At 35.6% G+C, this 18,148-nt stretch overlaps 1 protein-coding gene across 50 annotated transcripts in view; it reads right to left on the reverse strand.

The window, feature by feature from the left end:
• The window catches only part of CLASP2 (cytoplasmic linker associated protein 2), a 146,440-nt gene that overhangs the window by 95,720 nt on the left and 32,572 nt on the right, over positions 1-18,148 (reverse strand). For 25 of the 50 annotated variants that reach the window (XM_036332924.1, XM_036332929.1, XM_036332912.1 and 22 more), the window contains exons 8-9: positions 9,130-9,210; positions 7,556-7,702 (exon numbers count right to left, since the gene is read on the reverse strand). The exons of 2 other annotated variants lie outside the window; for them this stretch is intronic. In XM_036332924.1, coding sequence (XP_036188817.1) covers positions 7,556-7,702; positions 9,130-9,210 — 228 coding nt within the window. Of the gene's footprint in view, positions 1-7,555; positions 7,703-8,087; positions 8,246-9,129; positions 9,211-18,148 lie in introns of those variants that run through there. 23 more of the 50 variants (XM_036332897.1, XM_036332896.1, XM_036332906.1 and 20 more) reach the window with 3 other exon arrangements.

The following is an 18,148-nucleotide window of genomic DNA, read 5'->3' on the forward strand; positions in this document are numbered from 1 at the left end:
CACTTGAGTGTCATCCCATGCACCGAGAGAACATGAGTTCGATTCCTGGTCAGGGCACATGCCCGGTTTGCGGGCTTGATCCCTAGTAGAAGGCAGCTGATCAATCGATGTGTCTGTCTGTCTCTTTTTCAAATATAAAAATAACATTAAAATAAAAAAGTAAAAATAAAAACTATAACAAATTGATGAGAAGACAAAACAGCCCAACTAGCGAATGGGCAGATAATAACAACATGAAAGTCATAGAAGAGGATATGCTAAATCCTATTAATGGATTTAAACATTCTGAGCCTCACTAGGATAGAAACTCCAGAAGAACAGGGTCTTTGTTTTTGCATTTAAAGTTGCAAACAATATGAATGATATTAACAGGAAGCAGTTAAATTATGGTACATCAATAATATGGAATACTGTACACCTATTAAAAGGATGCATTAACTCACATTCTTAATGTTGAAGGATGAAGAGATATTTTGTTTTAAAAAAGCAAGTTGCAAAATGTTTACTAGTATGATTAATGTGAGCAAAAATAAAATCGAATCTCAATACTTACATAAATGAACACAGAGTGACATGTGAAAGGATACATATCAAATTTATCACTGGTAACCTCAAGACAATGGAATTAGAGAGGCAAGATATCATTCAAGATTTTTTTTCAAACATCTCTCTATTGTTTGGCTTGTTAACAGTGATCATGTCTTTTGTATTTAAAAAGAACAAAGTACGCATTTCAATTCTTTTCATTAGTCAGAAACACACAAATTGGTTTTAAAAAAGAAAAATGATGAGTTAATGAAAAAAATTAGTTTAAATTCACAACATGCCCATCATAGAAATAATGCTTCTTAGCAATTCAACTATATTATAATGTATGTGATAAATATAAGGCTAGAATTAGTTATTACAAACTTTTATTTTATACACACCAAGTATAATGAGTGTAACTAATGAGAAATTCCTCACATGTGCAATCTATAGTAATGATATATTTCATTCTTTTCAAAGGCAAACCTTGAATCAATTTGCCTTCCTGTATGAGACTATAATTTTCTAACACCTAAATCTCAGTCAAAATGTGTACGCAAATGAAGTATGGAAGGATCAATATGCAAACGCTATTAACGCTGGTGGGTGGAATAATAAGCATAGACAGATATTGTAATTATCTTTGTAAGTTTAAAACAATGAACTTTCCATATGGTCTCCTCAATGCCTAATAGGAAGCCTTGCACACAGCAGGCTCTATACAGCTATAGGAAAAAACACACAACTTATCTGAGAAGAGACTGAGTCTTCAGTTGCCTATTAATTTCAATCACAGTAGTTTGGTTGTTTATATTTTTTCTAACTTCTCTTAAACATTCTGAATGTTTCAAAAAATAAACCTTGCACAATAAAATTTCTTTATCATTAAGTTTTGCTCATGAGGTAAAACAGAACAGAGGTCAATAAAAATAACTATAGTATAATATGCATTCTTTATAACTAGTAGGCAAGTAAATAACACTGATTTATATTAATAACAACATCTATGGCTAACTCCAATCATATTTACCTTAAAACCAAAGTTTTAAGGGCATCTTATGATGGACAGCCAATGATATAGGATTCACAGTAATTTAAGACAAAATAGTGACTGGCCAATCGCTAAACTCCAAATGTAAGTCCTATTGTTTTGCTATCTGGGATAAAAATAATAAGTATCACATGCAGTATTTGTTAGGGGATAGCCCAGAGATGATCCAAGAAGCCTCTGACTGTGGGCCAAGCACTGGGTTCTCATTTCATCTCTGCTAACAACTAACTGTCTGATCTTGGATACATCATTTAACTCCATGAGGCTCAGTCTCTTCATCTGAATCAGGATCAGATCATTTTTAAGACCCTACCCCTTCAGGATTAAAATCTTCTGGGGTTAGTATCTTTCATTGTCATTAGCGAAAGAAAAGAGGAATAAAACAAAACACAAACACAAGTTATTTGGTTTTATATAAAGTTCAAAAACAAAATATTGAGGTTTACAAGTTAAAAATTTGGATTCCCAGATTAAACAACAAATTCTGTGAAATTGGTTTTCTCATAATCTTTGTTAAAAAAAAACATAACTTTTTGTTTGCATGAAAAGAAAATATGGACATGATCAGCATAATTTGAGGAAACAGATATTTGGACATTCTTAAAACCCAAGTTAGACATAAATGAAGTAAAACAAATATAAAATATCTTAAAGATGCATTAAATACTACTGAATTGGAAAAGTTGGTAATTACCTAGTTATAAGAATGGAAAGTTAAAACCATTTCAAAATAGCCTTTGATATTAGATGGAAATAAGAGAGAGAGAATATTCTATCCACTTGAATGAGAGAACAACAGAACTCTGAAAATCAATTATTTGGTCAATGATGTATCTCAGTAGTTATATACAGGCCTCAATGCCAAACCACAAACCTCAAAATGTGGTACTAATTATAAATAATGACAATTATATTATCATTTAGTTCAATCTTTACTTTTTAAAAAGAAAAGCAGCCAAAATAACTGGTACAGGAAGGGTGATATTATAACTCAGAAAAAAACTTTAAAAAAAGGCAATTTCAACAACAACAAAAAATACTAAAAAGTATTTATGTCCACAATGAAAAATTACAGGTTTGCTTATTTCCAAATATTCTATTTTTCTGGTAATCATACTAGTTGAGCTTTAAAATGACAGATTCATGGATGTTGAAAGGTAGTGATCATTACTGCAGATTATAATCTCAGAACTACTGAATCCAATAGCTTTGGATTCTCATGCTTTGCCCACTGATATGCATGACTCTGTGCAAGTTACTTAACTTCTCTAAACTTTAGTTTGCTCATTAGTAAAATCAGGATAATAAAGTATTAATGAGAAAAATATATATGTAAGAACATTCATTAACTTTTAAAAAATTATTACCTAAAATACTATAGAGAAATAAGTACTTTAAACAATTGGGTATCTTCAACAATTGTATTCCAAGCCATTAAGCCAAAAAAGGAGGTGGGGGCGGGGGGGGAGGTGGGAGAGGGATGTGTTTACCTAAATTCCTATAATAAAATTATAAATCTTATACAGAAAATGGACAATTTAAGGGAATTCACTTTATCCTATTCTAATCAGTAAAGCACAAAGGTAACGTGAGTTTTTATGGCAATAGTATATTGGTATGGAACCTCTTTATAATTTCCCTTGGCTTAAAGGCCACACATTTATAATTTGACAACAGGTTGGAACACTGAGCCAAAGAACAAAGCAACGCTAACTCACAGGCTCTATTGGTTTTAATTAATTGGATAAAACACTTTGCTAAAAACAGCATACATCTCTCTAATCTTAACATATATCTCTGGGAGAAGTAAATTAAACTCTAAAACTTCAAAAGTAGATTTAGTCGGGATTCCAAAGAAGCTCACTTTATTTTTATTTTGGTAATCTTATCTGAAAGAATTATGTTAAACGTGGTGAACTGTTATTGGCTTATACCACTATTATATACCTCCATCCCCCATTATACTATGCTTTTTTTATATACCTAGTAGTAGCGAATGGATTGTCCAGACTGAATCACCATTATATTTCATATAAATTTATGAGAAAGAAAATGAATAGTCTAGAGACATATGAAAACATGCTCAAAGTCACTAATCATCCGAGAGATGCAAAACAAAACCACAATGAGGTACTCATCTCACACCTATATGAATGGCTATCATCAACAAATCAACAAATGACAAGTGCTGGCAAGGATGCGGAGAAAAAGGAACCCTCGTGCACCGCTGGTGGGAATGCAGACTGGTGCAGCCACTGTGGAGAACAGTAGGGAGTTTCCTCAAAAAAACTAAAAATGGAACTCCCATTTGACCCAACGATCCCACTTCCAGGAATATATCCCCCAAAATTAGAAACACCATCAGAGAGGATATATGCACCCCTATGTTCATAGCAGCACAATTTACAATAGCTAAGATTTGGAAACAGCCCAAGTGCCCATCAGCAGATGAGTGGATTAAAAAACTGTGGTACATCTACACAATGGAATACTATGCTGCTGTAAAAAGGAAGTAACTCCTACCATTTGCAATAGCATAGATGGAGCTGGAGAGCATTATGCTAAGCAAAATAAGTCACTTGGAGAAAGATAAATATCACATGATCTCACTGATTTGTGAAATATAATGAACAACATAAACTGATGAACAAAAACAGATCCAGAGACAGAGAATCATCGATCAAACCATCAAACCTCAGAGGGAAGGTAGGGGAGGGTGGAGGGAAGGGGGGCGAGATCAACCAAAGGACTTGTATGCATGCATATAAGTACAACCAACGGACACAGACACTAGGGAGGGGTGAGGGGGGATGGGGTGGGGGGATAAGGACACATATGTAATACCTTAATCAATAAAAAAATAAAATGTATAGTCTAGAAAACAGAATAGTTATAAAGAGAGACAGGGCAACCTTCAACTATTTAAAAGTCATGTTAACAAATAATTGGGGGAATGCCAAGGGGGGGAAAGGAGACATATGTAATACTCTTTGTAATACTTTAAGCAATAAAACAAAATTTAAAAAAAAAGTGATGAAATGTAAAAAAAACCCACACAATTAATCTTCCCTGCCAAGTTACAAGGAGGCAGATTTTAATGCAGCGGTTCTCAACCTGTGGGTCGCGACCCCTTTGGCGGTCGAACGACCCTTTCACAGGGGTCGCCTAAGACCATCCTGTACATCAGATATTTACATTACGATTCATAACAGTAACAACATTACAGTTAGGAAGTAGCAACGAAAATAATTTTTGATTGGGTCACAACATGAGGAACTGTATTTAAAGTGCCAGAAGGTTGAGAACCACTGTTTTAATGTAATATGAAAAAAGATTTTATCAAGAATTGAAATGGGCTTATAACCTTTCTGGAGGACATTATGACAGGCTGAAATAATATGAGAAATCCCTGCACCTTTTAATTCAGTAAATTTTAAACATAAAAGAATGACAGTACAGTTTATATTAGCAGAAAATATTGAAAGCAACCTAGATACTATTTAGCCATGAACAGTGTTCACTTAATAGTATAAGACAACGAGAAAATGCTCAAGATAAAATAGAAAAAAAGTATACAAAACTACCTAACAAGTAATGCAAATTCTGTCCTCCTAAGAAAACATTTGCATGTATAAAAATAATTGGAAAAGTAATTAAAAGAAAGTACATCATAATTTATCAGCTGATTATTCCTACATGTAGTGGTCTTGCAGGTACTTTTTGTTCCAAATTTTAATTCATGAGCACATATTACTTTAATAAGATGCTGAATAATCATCTATCAGGAATGTTTTGAAAGAAATTGCTATTCTTGAATAGTAAAATGAGCTATATGACTCCCAATGTCCCTTATAACTCAAAGCTTCTACAACTCTAAGAAAACTTTCTACAACTAATTTAAAAATCAATGAGCCTCTGCCAAGAACAGAAAATCTAAAGATAAGTTTTCAAAGAAGGATGGACAGCCAAGAGTGATATTACTTTCTGAAGGAACATCAATATCCTTTGGCTAATAGCTCTTTTCTTAGATAGAAAATGGGCAGTGAACCTAAATGAGTTGGACAAACAAAACAAACAAACAAAGCAAATACAGTATAGAATGAATCTGCTATTGCCCAAAGAAGCAGGAGGAGGAGGAAAAAGGAATGAAGGTTTCTCCCTTATTTTTACCAAAAGGACCACTGCCTAGATGATGATATAATCTGTGATTAATATAGTATAGTGACTGATTGATGTCTACAGCCATGGAAGTTAGCTAATATTTTCATCTGGTAGGACTATAAACCAAACAGGGATGGAGTGGGGGTGGGGTTGGTCTAGCATTAAGAAAGTCTCTTGTTTCTTTAAAAAGAATATCTAATTTTATCAATTTGAGTAATATCAGAATTAAGTGACCTTTGGTAGTTAAATCACAATCTCAATTTTCATCTAAGAAAAGAAAGTAAAACATGAAAAACAGAGCTAATTACAAACCACTGGCCAGGATCATAACAACATAAAATATTATCACCATGCATTTCAAATATTATCCATTCTAAGTCAAATAAGACAGATTCATGAAATAACTATGATAATATCATAGATAAGAAATCTAAAACTCAAATCAATGGAAAAAATAATCCCCTTGTGATAAGTAAAGGTAACCTTGTTACCAAGAACAAACCATAGAATATCATATACTTTTTACCAGAGATAAGAATGTGTAATAAACAATATGTAATAGAATATAACTAACATTTGGATGAAAATGCACTCCTATAATTGCAAAGAGAAAATAAAATAGTGAAGTGTAAATTACTCAAAATATTCAGCGAAATCAGTAAGACATTTCTATTTCACAGTATTTTATTTATTTATTTATATGCATATAAATATATAAGTAGATATATGTATATATTTATTCCTGCATATATAAGTATATGTATACATATACCATACAATCTTTCTTGCTAGTTATATGATACATTAGTTAAAGATAGTTAAAATGAAATATTTATGATAGTTTTCCGATATTTAGAATATAATGAGACTTGGAAAATAATATGTGGTTATATACAAAGATCAAGAGAACATAACTTACAGAATCTGGTCAAATTACACAGTTTTCCTTTTTGTTTTTAATAAATGAATGATAGACAAAAAGGGGGGGGTCCTAAACACTATAATTTCCCCACCAGTTACCATTAATTTTTTAAAAATCTTTCCAAAATTTAAACACAAATTTATTAACAAAAAAGGAGAGAAAAAGAAACTGTCGGTATTAAACATTTACCCTTAAAGGATTCACCCTATCAGAAAAGCATGGCAGAAATTAGCACGTGAAAAGTACTCAGAGCTTTCTAATTAGTATATGAAAAATATACACATTTTAAAAAATTAAAATAAAAAATATGCTAGAAACAGTTCTAATATAATCAAAGAATGTACTATATTCAACACAACTGCATAAAATCTGTTTTTTCCTATTTATTATTATCTAATTCAGAAACCATTTTTGAGGCAATGTTACTTGACCACCACCCATTTCCTTTTGTGACAAATGATTCAATACCCAGCATTTTCAACCATCTTTCCAATGCTGGAGAATTTAAAACTCACTACCTTGATGAAAGCGTTAAAAAAAATCAAATAAATCAGTATTTCTCTAACAACTATAGCACCTGAAAATAATCAAATTCTGAAAAACATGCTTCATCCTTAAAACAAACAAATAAAACACTCCCTTAAATATCTCTTTACAAATGGCATCTGAAAAATAAATATGTTCAAGAAAATACTAATTGACATATGTTCTGACAGGAAATAGCAATATACAATATTTTAAACATTTTGAAAAGGCAGCACATTCTTCTGTGTATTGCAAAAGACTCCAGACCTGCAATCGTGCTGCAGTCATGAATAAACATATTCCTCTGAAGTTCTAAGTATGTGTGGCCATATCAAGGGCACATCCGATTTGAAATGGATTTACATTACCTCCAACTTTAGGGCCACCTGCTGAACCAGGCTTCCTTGCACTGTTGACAGGATTTCCGGATGTTTTAGGTGCAGGAACCTTGAAGGCTGAAGCAGCTGATGATGGCCTATTTCCATCCACTGATTCTTCATCATCAAAGCTTTTATCTGTACAAAGCATTAGCAAAATGTATCTTAAAAAATCTAAGCTTTGCTTCGTTTTCCATAAGGCTCAAAAAACAAATAAAGCTACATGTAAAATCATAACTTTGTGAGATATATAATACAAAATAAAGCTCCTTTGAATAAGCATTTATATAATAGCTAACACTATATAAAATAACAAAGTGTAATTTAAAATCAGGTTGCAGTATTGCCATATTTACTACCTATGTCTATAAAGTCAAAAGATAAAACCAAATATATTAACTCTAAAGATAGAAAAAGCGTTTTTCCTTTTTTACTACTAATAAGCATTTTCTGCCAGCTCCTCCCATAGTGCATCTTCCAGCACACCCTGCCTTAGTCCTTACACCCAGATTCTGCAACTTACAATCACAGATCCGTTTGCAAATCAGTCGCCTCATTCCTCTGAAAGCTCTTAATTTTCCTCACCCTAGGATGCTCCCAATGGTTCACATGGCCAAATGCAGTAGATTTGAGACTAATCAAAGATTCTATCAAAAATAGATAGAAACAACCACAGAACCACCACTGAGGTTTGTGCCGGCATTTTTCTTTCTCTTCCCTGCACTAGGTACTGTAACAGCCAATCAGCTATAAGGTGACATCATCTTATGGCAGCTACTGCTAGATGAAAGGTAAAAATTCTCCATGTATTTTAAAAATCTCTTTGCAGCTGCAATCCTTATTCTGTATCAAAATTTCAAAGGCATTCAATACTACAGGTTTATAAACCTAAATTTGTATTCTCTTATTTAGCTTACTTGAAAATTTATACAAATAGAAAATAAGATTTTATGCAATATTCATTCTGTTGATGTGCTTATTATTGCATCATTATACCATAGAATATCACAGTGCTCATTAGTGTACCTAATTAACTCTGTAATCTAACAATTCGCTGTTTATTTAGGTCACAGAAACCAAACTAAACAATTTGTTCTCATAAATGATTCAAAAATATTCCATAAAGTTCCTTTTATAATCTTCATGAATGACCACACTAGTATCATCTCCGTATATAAAATGAAACACCCCCACTTCCACCCCCACCCCCACAAGGTATATGCATTTTATTCGTCGGAGAAGATGGTTTTCTCTAGGACCCTGCACAATCCAACCAGGACAAACAAGATGGGCGAGGCAAAGAGGCAGCTTTACCACAGGCTTCAGATCAATATGCCAGAATCTTTCCCTTTCAATCCGCTTCCCTTACCTATGCAAACACCCAAATCAAGGAGGAATAATCATCCTTTTAATCTTAAATATATATTTAAAGGAAATACACCAAACACATGTTAAAAAACTGTTTAATTAAAAACAAGAGAGTCAAATAGACAACCTAATATAAAGCCACATTCCATTTCAGCAAGTGTTTTCCTTAAATAGCACAACTTGTAGGAAAAAAGTACCTTCTAGTTCAGGTGGGGAAGGTCCAGCCCGCAGGCCATATAAGGCCTGCAAAATCATTTGGTCTGGCCCTGACAAGGCAACTGCAAGTGGGACACAAAATTCAATAAATCTAGGAGCTTTTTTCATAGAAACATAAATTTATATTAAGTGAATTATATTAAGCGAATGATGTTATAAATATCCAAATGACTCTTGGCAGAAAAAAGATTCCCCACTCTTGTTCTAGTTAAACAATATATTTTTCTTTCTTAGCATAATATTATAAGGTAGCCAGTGTGGATCACTTAAAACCTGTGCTCTATGTAGACTGCTGTGTTAAAAACACTAATACAATTCCAAATAAACTTTTTTTTTTTGCCACCACCATCATGTAAAAAATGTAGCTAAGAGACACTGTAGACACACAAATCTAAGGAAAGATGAGTATTGAAACAAAGTAGCCAGAGGTTCCCATGGAAACAGTGCTCTCTTCCTACAAACACACAAGAATTTAAGAGAGTAAATGTCTCTACTATTTAAAAAAAATTAACTCTTAAGATTCTCAAGCTACTGAGAAATTAGTTTTTAACTTATCAAAATAAGGCCAAGAAAATATACAAATTATAACTACGCAACTCAATGAATTTTCACAAAATGAACAATCCAATGTAACCAGTCTCCAGAATAGATCATTATCAGCATCCTGTGAGCACCCTCACTGAACCTCCAAAATTCACCAGTTCCTACTGAAGTAAACTGGTCTTAACTTTTAACACCATAGTTTGTTTTACCCATCTGTGAACTTGATATAAAAGGAATCACACAATAGGTACTCTGGTACCTGGCTTCTTTTCACTCAATATAATGTTTGAAATATTCATTTCATTACTTATAGTTTTCTACTATATGAATATATCGCAATTTATTAATATCCATTCTACTATTGATGAACATTTGAGTTGTTGCCAGTTTGAGATGAATTCAAAGATGTATATGGCAACCTCTAGTGCCGGGAGCCGGTCCATCCTTGCTGTTTCAAGGGACCTGGCATATATGGCATACTGTTCTTAATATGTTTGCTCACCTTCTTGGCACTATGTGTTTTAACCAAGGTCTCCTCTCTGAGAAAGGTTGTTTCCCCAGGTAGGGATTTTCCCCTGAAGTTAGGGAGGGAATAAAACCCCTCAACTAAGTGCCAGGTGGGTAATTAATCACTTTAACTATGAACAATCGTGCTTAAGCTACATAATCTTTACTCCCTGGAATGAAGATAAGAAACGCCCTAACCTTTGTAATTGAGATTGATAGGATTGGAATCAACTGGTATAAATACAGATGTAAGAAGACAGAACCAAGAGAGACAGAACCTAGGCACAGAACCTACACAGAACGTTCTCTAGAGACAGAAGAACTTCGCTGGAGAGAACATGACAAAAGATCCTGGACAGAAACTGGCCTCAGAACCTAGAGACAGAACCTAGTGAGAGAACATGGCAAAAGATCCTGGACTGAACCTGACTACAGAAATTGGCAAGAGAACCTGACTAGAACCTGGTAACTGAACCTGGCTGGAGAACCTGGACAGAAACTGGCTGGAGAACCTAGCGAGGGAACTTGGCTACAGAACCTGGCTGGAGAACCTGGAGAACCTGGAGAACCAAGCAAGAGAACATGGACACAGAACCTGGCTGGAGATCCTAAGCAGAACTTCGCTGGAGATCCAGACCAGAACTTGGCTGGAGATCCTGGCTAGGCTGCTGATCAACTGAACGCTGTCTCTGTGTCATTCCTTCTTCGCCGACTCCATCCACACCTTTGGGGACCCCTGGACCTGCTGGGGTTGGACTCCGGCACTCTAGAGCAGTGGTACTCAAAGTGTGGTCCAGGACCAGCAGCTGAGCATCACCTGGCAATCTATTAGAAATGAAATTCTTGGACCCTAACCCAAATTTTCTGAATCATAAACTCTGGAGATAGAGGCCCAGTAATATTAACAAGACCTCTTAGTGATTGGTATAAGCATGACCAAATTTAAGGGTCACTGCCCTACAGCAGGAGTTGGCAAACTTAAGTCTATAAAGGCTAGATAATAAATGTTTAGGCTTTACAAACCATATATACTGTCTATGTAGTGTCTCTGTGCAACCACTCAATTATACCACTGTAGTGCCAAAGTAGTGATACACGATATGTAAGCAAATAGGTGTGGCTGTGTTTCAATAAAACTGTATGTATGAAACAGGAGGGCATCTGGATTTAGCCTGCAAGAAATAGTTTGCCAATCCCTACTCTAAAGCAACCACTAAAATAAGAGTAAATAAATAAACTAATAAAAAACTAAAATAATTTTTAAAAATTGAATAGTTAAGAAGCAGGAAAGAAGACAAAAAAGCTAAAACAAGTAGATAAAATAAAAGATAAAGTAGCAAAAATAAAACCAGGTATGCAATAACTACTTAAATGTAAATTAACTAAATATTCCCAGTAAAAGACCAAGACATAATTTTTAAAATAGGTTGCTTAAACAAAATATATTTTACATATAAGGTCACATTAAAATAAAAAATGATAGAGACAGACCATGGCAAACACCAAGCTAAAGAAAGCTGGTATAGCTATACCAACGTCAAACAAGCAGCTTGAAGAAGCATTACTAGAGATAAAGAGAGACTTTGAATAATGATAAAGGAGTAAATCCAGAATCCTAAATCAGAACCCTACATTTTTATGAAACAATACACAGCTTCAAATACATAAAGCAAAAAAAATGAAGAACTAAAAATAAATAAATAGGCAAATCTATAACCATAGAGGGCAATGAAGTTTTACCCGCTCCCAATGAAGTTATATCTTTTTAGTCTATAAGCTAAGAAAATTTGTATAGCTATATCATCACAAGCCCCCAATTAAAAATTTTGTAAATTATTCAGAGGTTCTAAATATTCTAGACTTAAAAATATTTTCTTTTTATGTCATTATCTTTTAATGTATTAAAAGAAATACCAAGTCTGTATTAAATCTCAGGAACTTATTTAAATTATTTTTATAATCTATATACTAAAATAAATCTGTTATTTTTGAGTAAGGGTTCAGGCATACAAGACAAGAATATATGCCTTTGCCGAAACAGGTTTGGCTCAGTGGATAGAGCATCAGCCTGCGGACTGAAAGGCCCCGGGTTTGATTCCGGTCAAGGGCATGTACCTGGGTTGCGGGCACATCCCCAGTAGGAGATGTGCAGGAGGCAGCTGATCGATGTTTCTAACTCTCTATCTCTCTCCCTTCATCTTTGTAAAAAAACAATAAAATAGATTTTAAAAAAAAGAATATATGCCTTTTATTAAAAATATTTTCTTAATAACTATAAAATATCAGAACAAATCAGTTATATTTTTTCCTAGCACCGCTCACTTCCTGAAATACTTTTATGAGTGAACTAGAAGTTGCACTGGAAATGGACAGAACTTTTTCTTATTTATGCTATAATCCCATCACATACAACAATCCTGGGATAACTGTCATAGCTAACTCTTGTTCCTGCTTCCCACCCTTGTCCCCCAGAATTTATTCTCAGCATAATGTGCTGTGAGTTGAACAAAGTCATGCCACACTGCTTCTCAAAATCCTCCGTAGTTTGAGGACCCCTGCTCTAGAATATCTATACTTGGAAGCTTTTACCAGGCAGGCTTGAAAATAACTTCAGAGATGAGGAAATTATTTTAAAAAAAAAAAGTGACACTGATTTTTAAAAACAACCAAGCAGAACTTCTAGAAATAAAAAATAACTGAAATTTAAACTCAGTGGGGAGACACAACAGATTAGACACAGCTCAAGGGCTCATTAATGAACTTCAAGATAAATCACACAAAAAATCACCTAGGATTCATATAGTAGGAGCTTTAATATTTACTGAATAAGGGTCAAATACAGAAAGCAACCTATAAGTTACAATTATGTTGATACCTCTGTTCTTTTTTTTTTTATTATTGCTTAAAGTATTACAAAGGGTATTACATATGTGTCCATTTTTTCCCCCCGCCCTTGACAGTCCCCTAGCCTCCCCTATCCCCCAGTGTCTTATGTCCATTGGTTATGCTTATATGCATGCATACAAGTCCTTTGGTTGATCTCTTACCCCCCTACCTCCTGCCCCCCAACCCTCCCCGGCCTTCCCGCTGCAGTTTGACAATCTGTGATACCTCTGTTCTTACTCCAATGTTTCAAAAAGACAATACTGTGGTTTGGTGCAGAACAGAACAAGATGAACATATACACAAACTAATAACGTGAGCAGGCTCTAGTGGCTATGTGTATGATGGAGATGAAAAAGGAGAGAAGAAGGAGCAGAGGTCCTGATAACAGGAAAAAGAGATGGAAATGGAGGCAGAGAAACAAATATAGGAGGAGGTGATGGAGGAGGAGGAAGAGAGGATGGGGAGGAAAAAGAAATGGTGATAGAAGGGAGAGGGAGATGGAAATAAAGGAGATGATGGAGGAAGAAGTGGGCATGAGGAAAAGGAGGAGGAGGCAATGAAGAGAAGGAGGAAGAAATAGAAACAGAGGAGGAGGAAATGGAGGAGGAAAAAGAGGGAGGAAGGGAGGAAGAGAAGGGAGAGGAGGACAAGCAAAGAGAGGGAGGGGAAAAACAAGCCTAAGTAGGCTAAGGCTTTATCTTATGCTGCCTTCATATTACACTTGCAACTGTTCTCAGTAAGCACTGAGCTCCTCTAGGCTCATGATTCCCTATCAGCATGCCTAAAAGCCAAAAAGCTCTAAAAGTCTTTTGTCTTTTAAATTTATCTGGCAGCAAAATCTGAAATTATTTGAACTCAGCGTATGGCAAAACATAATGTGAACTGACATTAGCCCATTTGTTGTCTTTATTTCCCCTACTGCAACAAAATATGAATGTGCTTGATTATAAGGTCAGCCCCAAACCCAGCTCGGTTGTTATAAAATACATGGTGTATAACTGTATTATTTTCCTAATACTAACATATTCTGAATTCCAAATATAAGTGGTCTTCAAGATTTCAGATAAGAAAGTATGAATTGCCCAGGCCAGGTGGCTCAGTTGTTTGGAGTGCTATCACATATACCAAAAGGCTGCCTGTTTGATCCCCGATCTGGGCTGTATGGGAGGCAACCGATCAATCTTTCTTTCTCTTTCTTTTTTTTTTCTTCTTTCTTTCTTTTCTCTCTCTCTCTCTCTCCCCTCCCCCCCTTCTCTTTTTCTAAAATCAATAAAAACCTATTCTTGTGTGAGGATTTTTTAAAAAAGGAAAGATTATAAATGCATATTACCATACTCAAGTCCCTTTTTTTCTTTTTCCCTTCAAAGAAAAGCCATATACATATTAAAATGGCTATTCAAACTTTCCACTTCACTTTTATAGGTACATGTATTAAAAAACATAACATTTCTGCTTCTGAATTCATATAAAATATGAAAAGCTGCTCCATCTTATATGGAAAACAAAGTGCAAGCCAAAAACTTTATGCCATGTCTCTTTAAAAAAATTCATTTTGTGTGATTTTCCTCAGTGAACCAACCAGCCAGTTCAGTAAGAAGAACCCACAATATGACTGACTGTCATGCACAAAATAGACTGTTTCATAGTAAGTAGTTTCTTATACCAAAGTTCCTCTTTTCAATTGAAACTATATCCTTCCTTATTCTAATTAAAACACCGAGCAATAGGACTTTGGATTTCTGAACTGTTTCACACTCTTGCATATCCAACAATGACCATGGTTATATCTAACAGCTAAATTAGCAACTGATACTAGGAAATCCTATATAATAAAACCCTAATACACAAATTGACTGAACGGGGGAATGACTGGTTGCTATGACATGCTCTGACCACCAGGGGGCAGATGCTCAACACAGGAGCTGCCCCCTGGTGGTCAGTGTGCCCCCGCAGGGGGAGCACCACTCAGCCAGAAGCTGGGCTCACAGCTGGCAAGCGCAACGGGGGTGGTGGTGGTGGTAGCAGGAGCCTCTCCCCTCCCGCTTCCAGGGCAGCACTAAGGACCCCTTAGGGGATGTCTGACTGTCAGCAGGTGGACATCCCCCGAGGGGTCCCGGACTGTTAGAGGGCACAGACCAGGCTGGGGGACCCCCCCCCATGTACGAATGTCATGCACTGGGCCTCTAGTAATCTCTATAAGCTATTATATTGCATACATCTCAGAAAACTTACACAAATTTTAGTTGTTTGCACTCCCCACTATGTTTTTACATTAGGATATCCTCCTTGGCTTTCCTCTGACCTCACAAGTCCTTCTTGCTCAGTCTCTTCTTCTTTTACCCAACCATTAAATGTTGAATATCCTCTTTTTCTCCTAGCTGCACACTTTCTAAATGGCTTCATCAATTCTCAACAGTTTAAAATATCTCCTACATGCTGACAATTTTCAAATGTTTGTCTCCAGCCTAAACCATCTCTCATTTTCAGGTCTATATATTCAACTGCCCAGTAGAAGTCTCCCCTACGAATATCTCAAATTAGAGGATTTGACATAGGTAACCTAATACCAACACAACTCCAAACCCATTCTTCCTGTCTTCCCCTATGCCAGTAAATATGTAGTCAACTCCAGCTCACAATCTGAAAGCCTCATTCCAAGTTCTCTCCTCTGTCCTGCATGGATCGTCTATCAGCAGCTCTTATTGTATATAACTCCAAGTTATAGACAGCTATTTTTCTTTACTTCCTCTGCCATTCCTAGTCTAAAGCCAGACCAATATTATCTCTGCCTATATTGCTACAACTTCTTAATTGGTCTCCTTGGTTCTATTCTTGACCTTCCAAACCACAACATAGATAATGCAATCTTCCAAAAAAATAATTTGGACGTATGGCTGCTGAAACCATTCAGTGAAAGACTGATAGGAAACTTTATATGAGGCTGATAACACCTATTCAATATTAATACAACAAAAAAACACAATCAGACACTGTATGCCTTCTGACAAACAATATACAATACCACATACAAAAATCTGTATCAAAAGGAAAAAACACAAAACCATCCTGGCTGATGTACTGAGTTATTAGAGGGTTGGCCCAAGGACCGGAGGGCGATGTGTTTGATTCTCAGTCAGGGCCCGGACCTGGGTTTCAGGTTCCAAACCTGACCCGGGTTGGGGCACATGTGGGAGGCAAGTATCTCTCTCTGCCTCCTTTCTTGCTTTCCTCCCTTCTACTCTCTCTAAAAACCAATGGAGCCCGGCTGGCCTGGCTCAGTGTTTGAGCATTGACCTATGAACCAGGAGGTCACACAGTTCGATTCCCAGGTTGTGGGCTCGATCCCCAATAGGGAGCATGCAGGAGGCAGCCAATCAATGATTCTCTCTCATCACTGATATTTCTTTCTTTTTTTCTCTCTCTCTCTCTCTCTCTCTCTCTCTCTCTCTCTCTCTCTCTCTCTCTCTCCATCAATATAAGTATTTAAAACAATAAAAATCAATGGGAAAAATATCCTTGGTAGAGGTTTAACAACAAACAAAAGGAAAAACAGGCCCCCACCCCCCAAAAAAATCAGACCTGATTCTGATCAAGACATTATCAGAATTTTCAGTTTTCAGAAAATACAAGGGATATAAAAACATTTTTTTAAAAAACCAAGCAACATAAAACCACATGGCAATGTAATGAACAAAATCTAATATATCCATACTAGATTTTACCAGACAGGTGTTTTTTTCTTTAATAAATGGCAAGAGGAGAAAAAGACCGACAACTGCTTTAAATAGAGCCCTAAGAGGTATATCAAGCCCTTGCTGGTTTGGCTCAGTGGATAGAGCGTCAACCTGGGGACTGACGGGTTCCAGGTTCGATTACGATCAAGGGCACATGCCAGGCTTGTGGGCTCTCGATCCCCAGGAGGGGACATGCAAGAAGTGGCCAATCAATGATTCTCTCTCATCATTGATGTTTTTCTCTCTTCCTCTCCCTTCCTCCCTGAAATCCCTCCCCCCCTCCCCGAAAAAAAAAGATCTATCAACCAACTGCAATGGTAAACTTTGTCTGAATCCACATTTTAAAATGTAAAATGATTTTTATGAAACAATTAAGGAAATATGCACGTACACACACATACACACATTCTAGTCCAGCAAGATAATAGGGCTGGGGAAGATAGGTAGGAATACTGATGAATAAAAATTCTCTATGTATTGATAATTGTTGAAGCTGGATAATGGGTGGTAATGCAGGTTTATCACAATATTTTCTATTTCTGGTTATGTTTGAAAATTCTCCTAAAAATATAATTTTAATCACTTTACTCTCTTCCTTAAAATCCTGCAATGGAACTCCAATAAAATGATAAGTAAAACCATAAGAGCAAAGAAAATGAGGTGAGGCAGAGAGTATGTGAAATCAGCACCTAAAAGATAGCAACAAATTCTTATAAAATGCAAATAAAAAGGATAAAAGGCTTTTGAAGAATAACACCACAGCAAAACTGCAACTTAGAATTCTCAGAAGCCCACTAAAACAGCAGAGAGAACTGATCTACCTTAGAGAATGACAGAAGTAATAATTTCTAAGCTAGAAAGTACAGGAATGACTAGCAAGGAACAAATGAAAAATCTATAGAATGATTTCGTCATTAAGCTCTTCTCCCTCCCAACTCAGTAAGCTCAGTATTTTACATACAAGTGTGTATGTGCATGCTTACACATATGCACATACACGTACACACAATTCTGTAAAAATGGAGCCATCAGAAAAGGAAAAACAGATAAGTCCAAGAAATCTTGCCAAATTTTTTAAAATTTAATAGGAGGGCTGGATGAGAGTCAAGGAAATATCCCAGAATACAGAGTAAAAGAGAAAGACAAAGACGTAAAACTTCAGAAGACAAACAAAAAGGACAGGGTGAATGAACCCAGGAGCTTCAATGGCTGACTAATAACAATTCCCTAAGGAGAGACTAAAGCTAATGAAGGGGAGAAACTTATATTAAAAACAACAACAACATATTTCCCAAAGCTAAAGAAAATCACAAGCCCTCAAAAGTAAAAT

This window comes from Myotis myotis, unplaced genomic scaffold (genome assembly GCF_014108235.1).
Source record: "Myotis myotis isolate mMyoMyo1 unplaced genomic scaffold, mMyoMyo1.p scaffold_m19_p_13, whole genome shotgun sequence".
NCBI lineage: Eukaryota > Metazoa > Chordata > Mammalia > Chiroptera > Vespertilionidae > Myotis > Myotis myotis.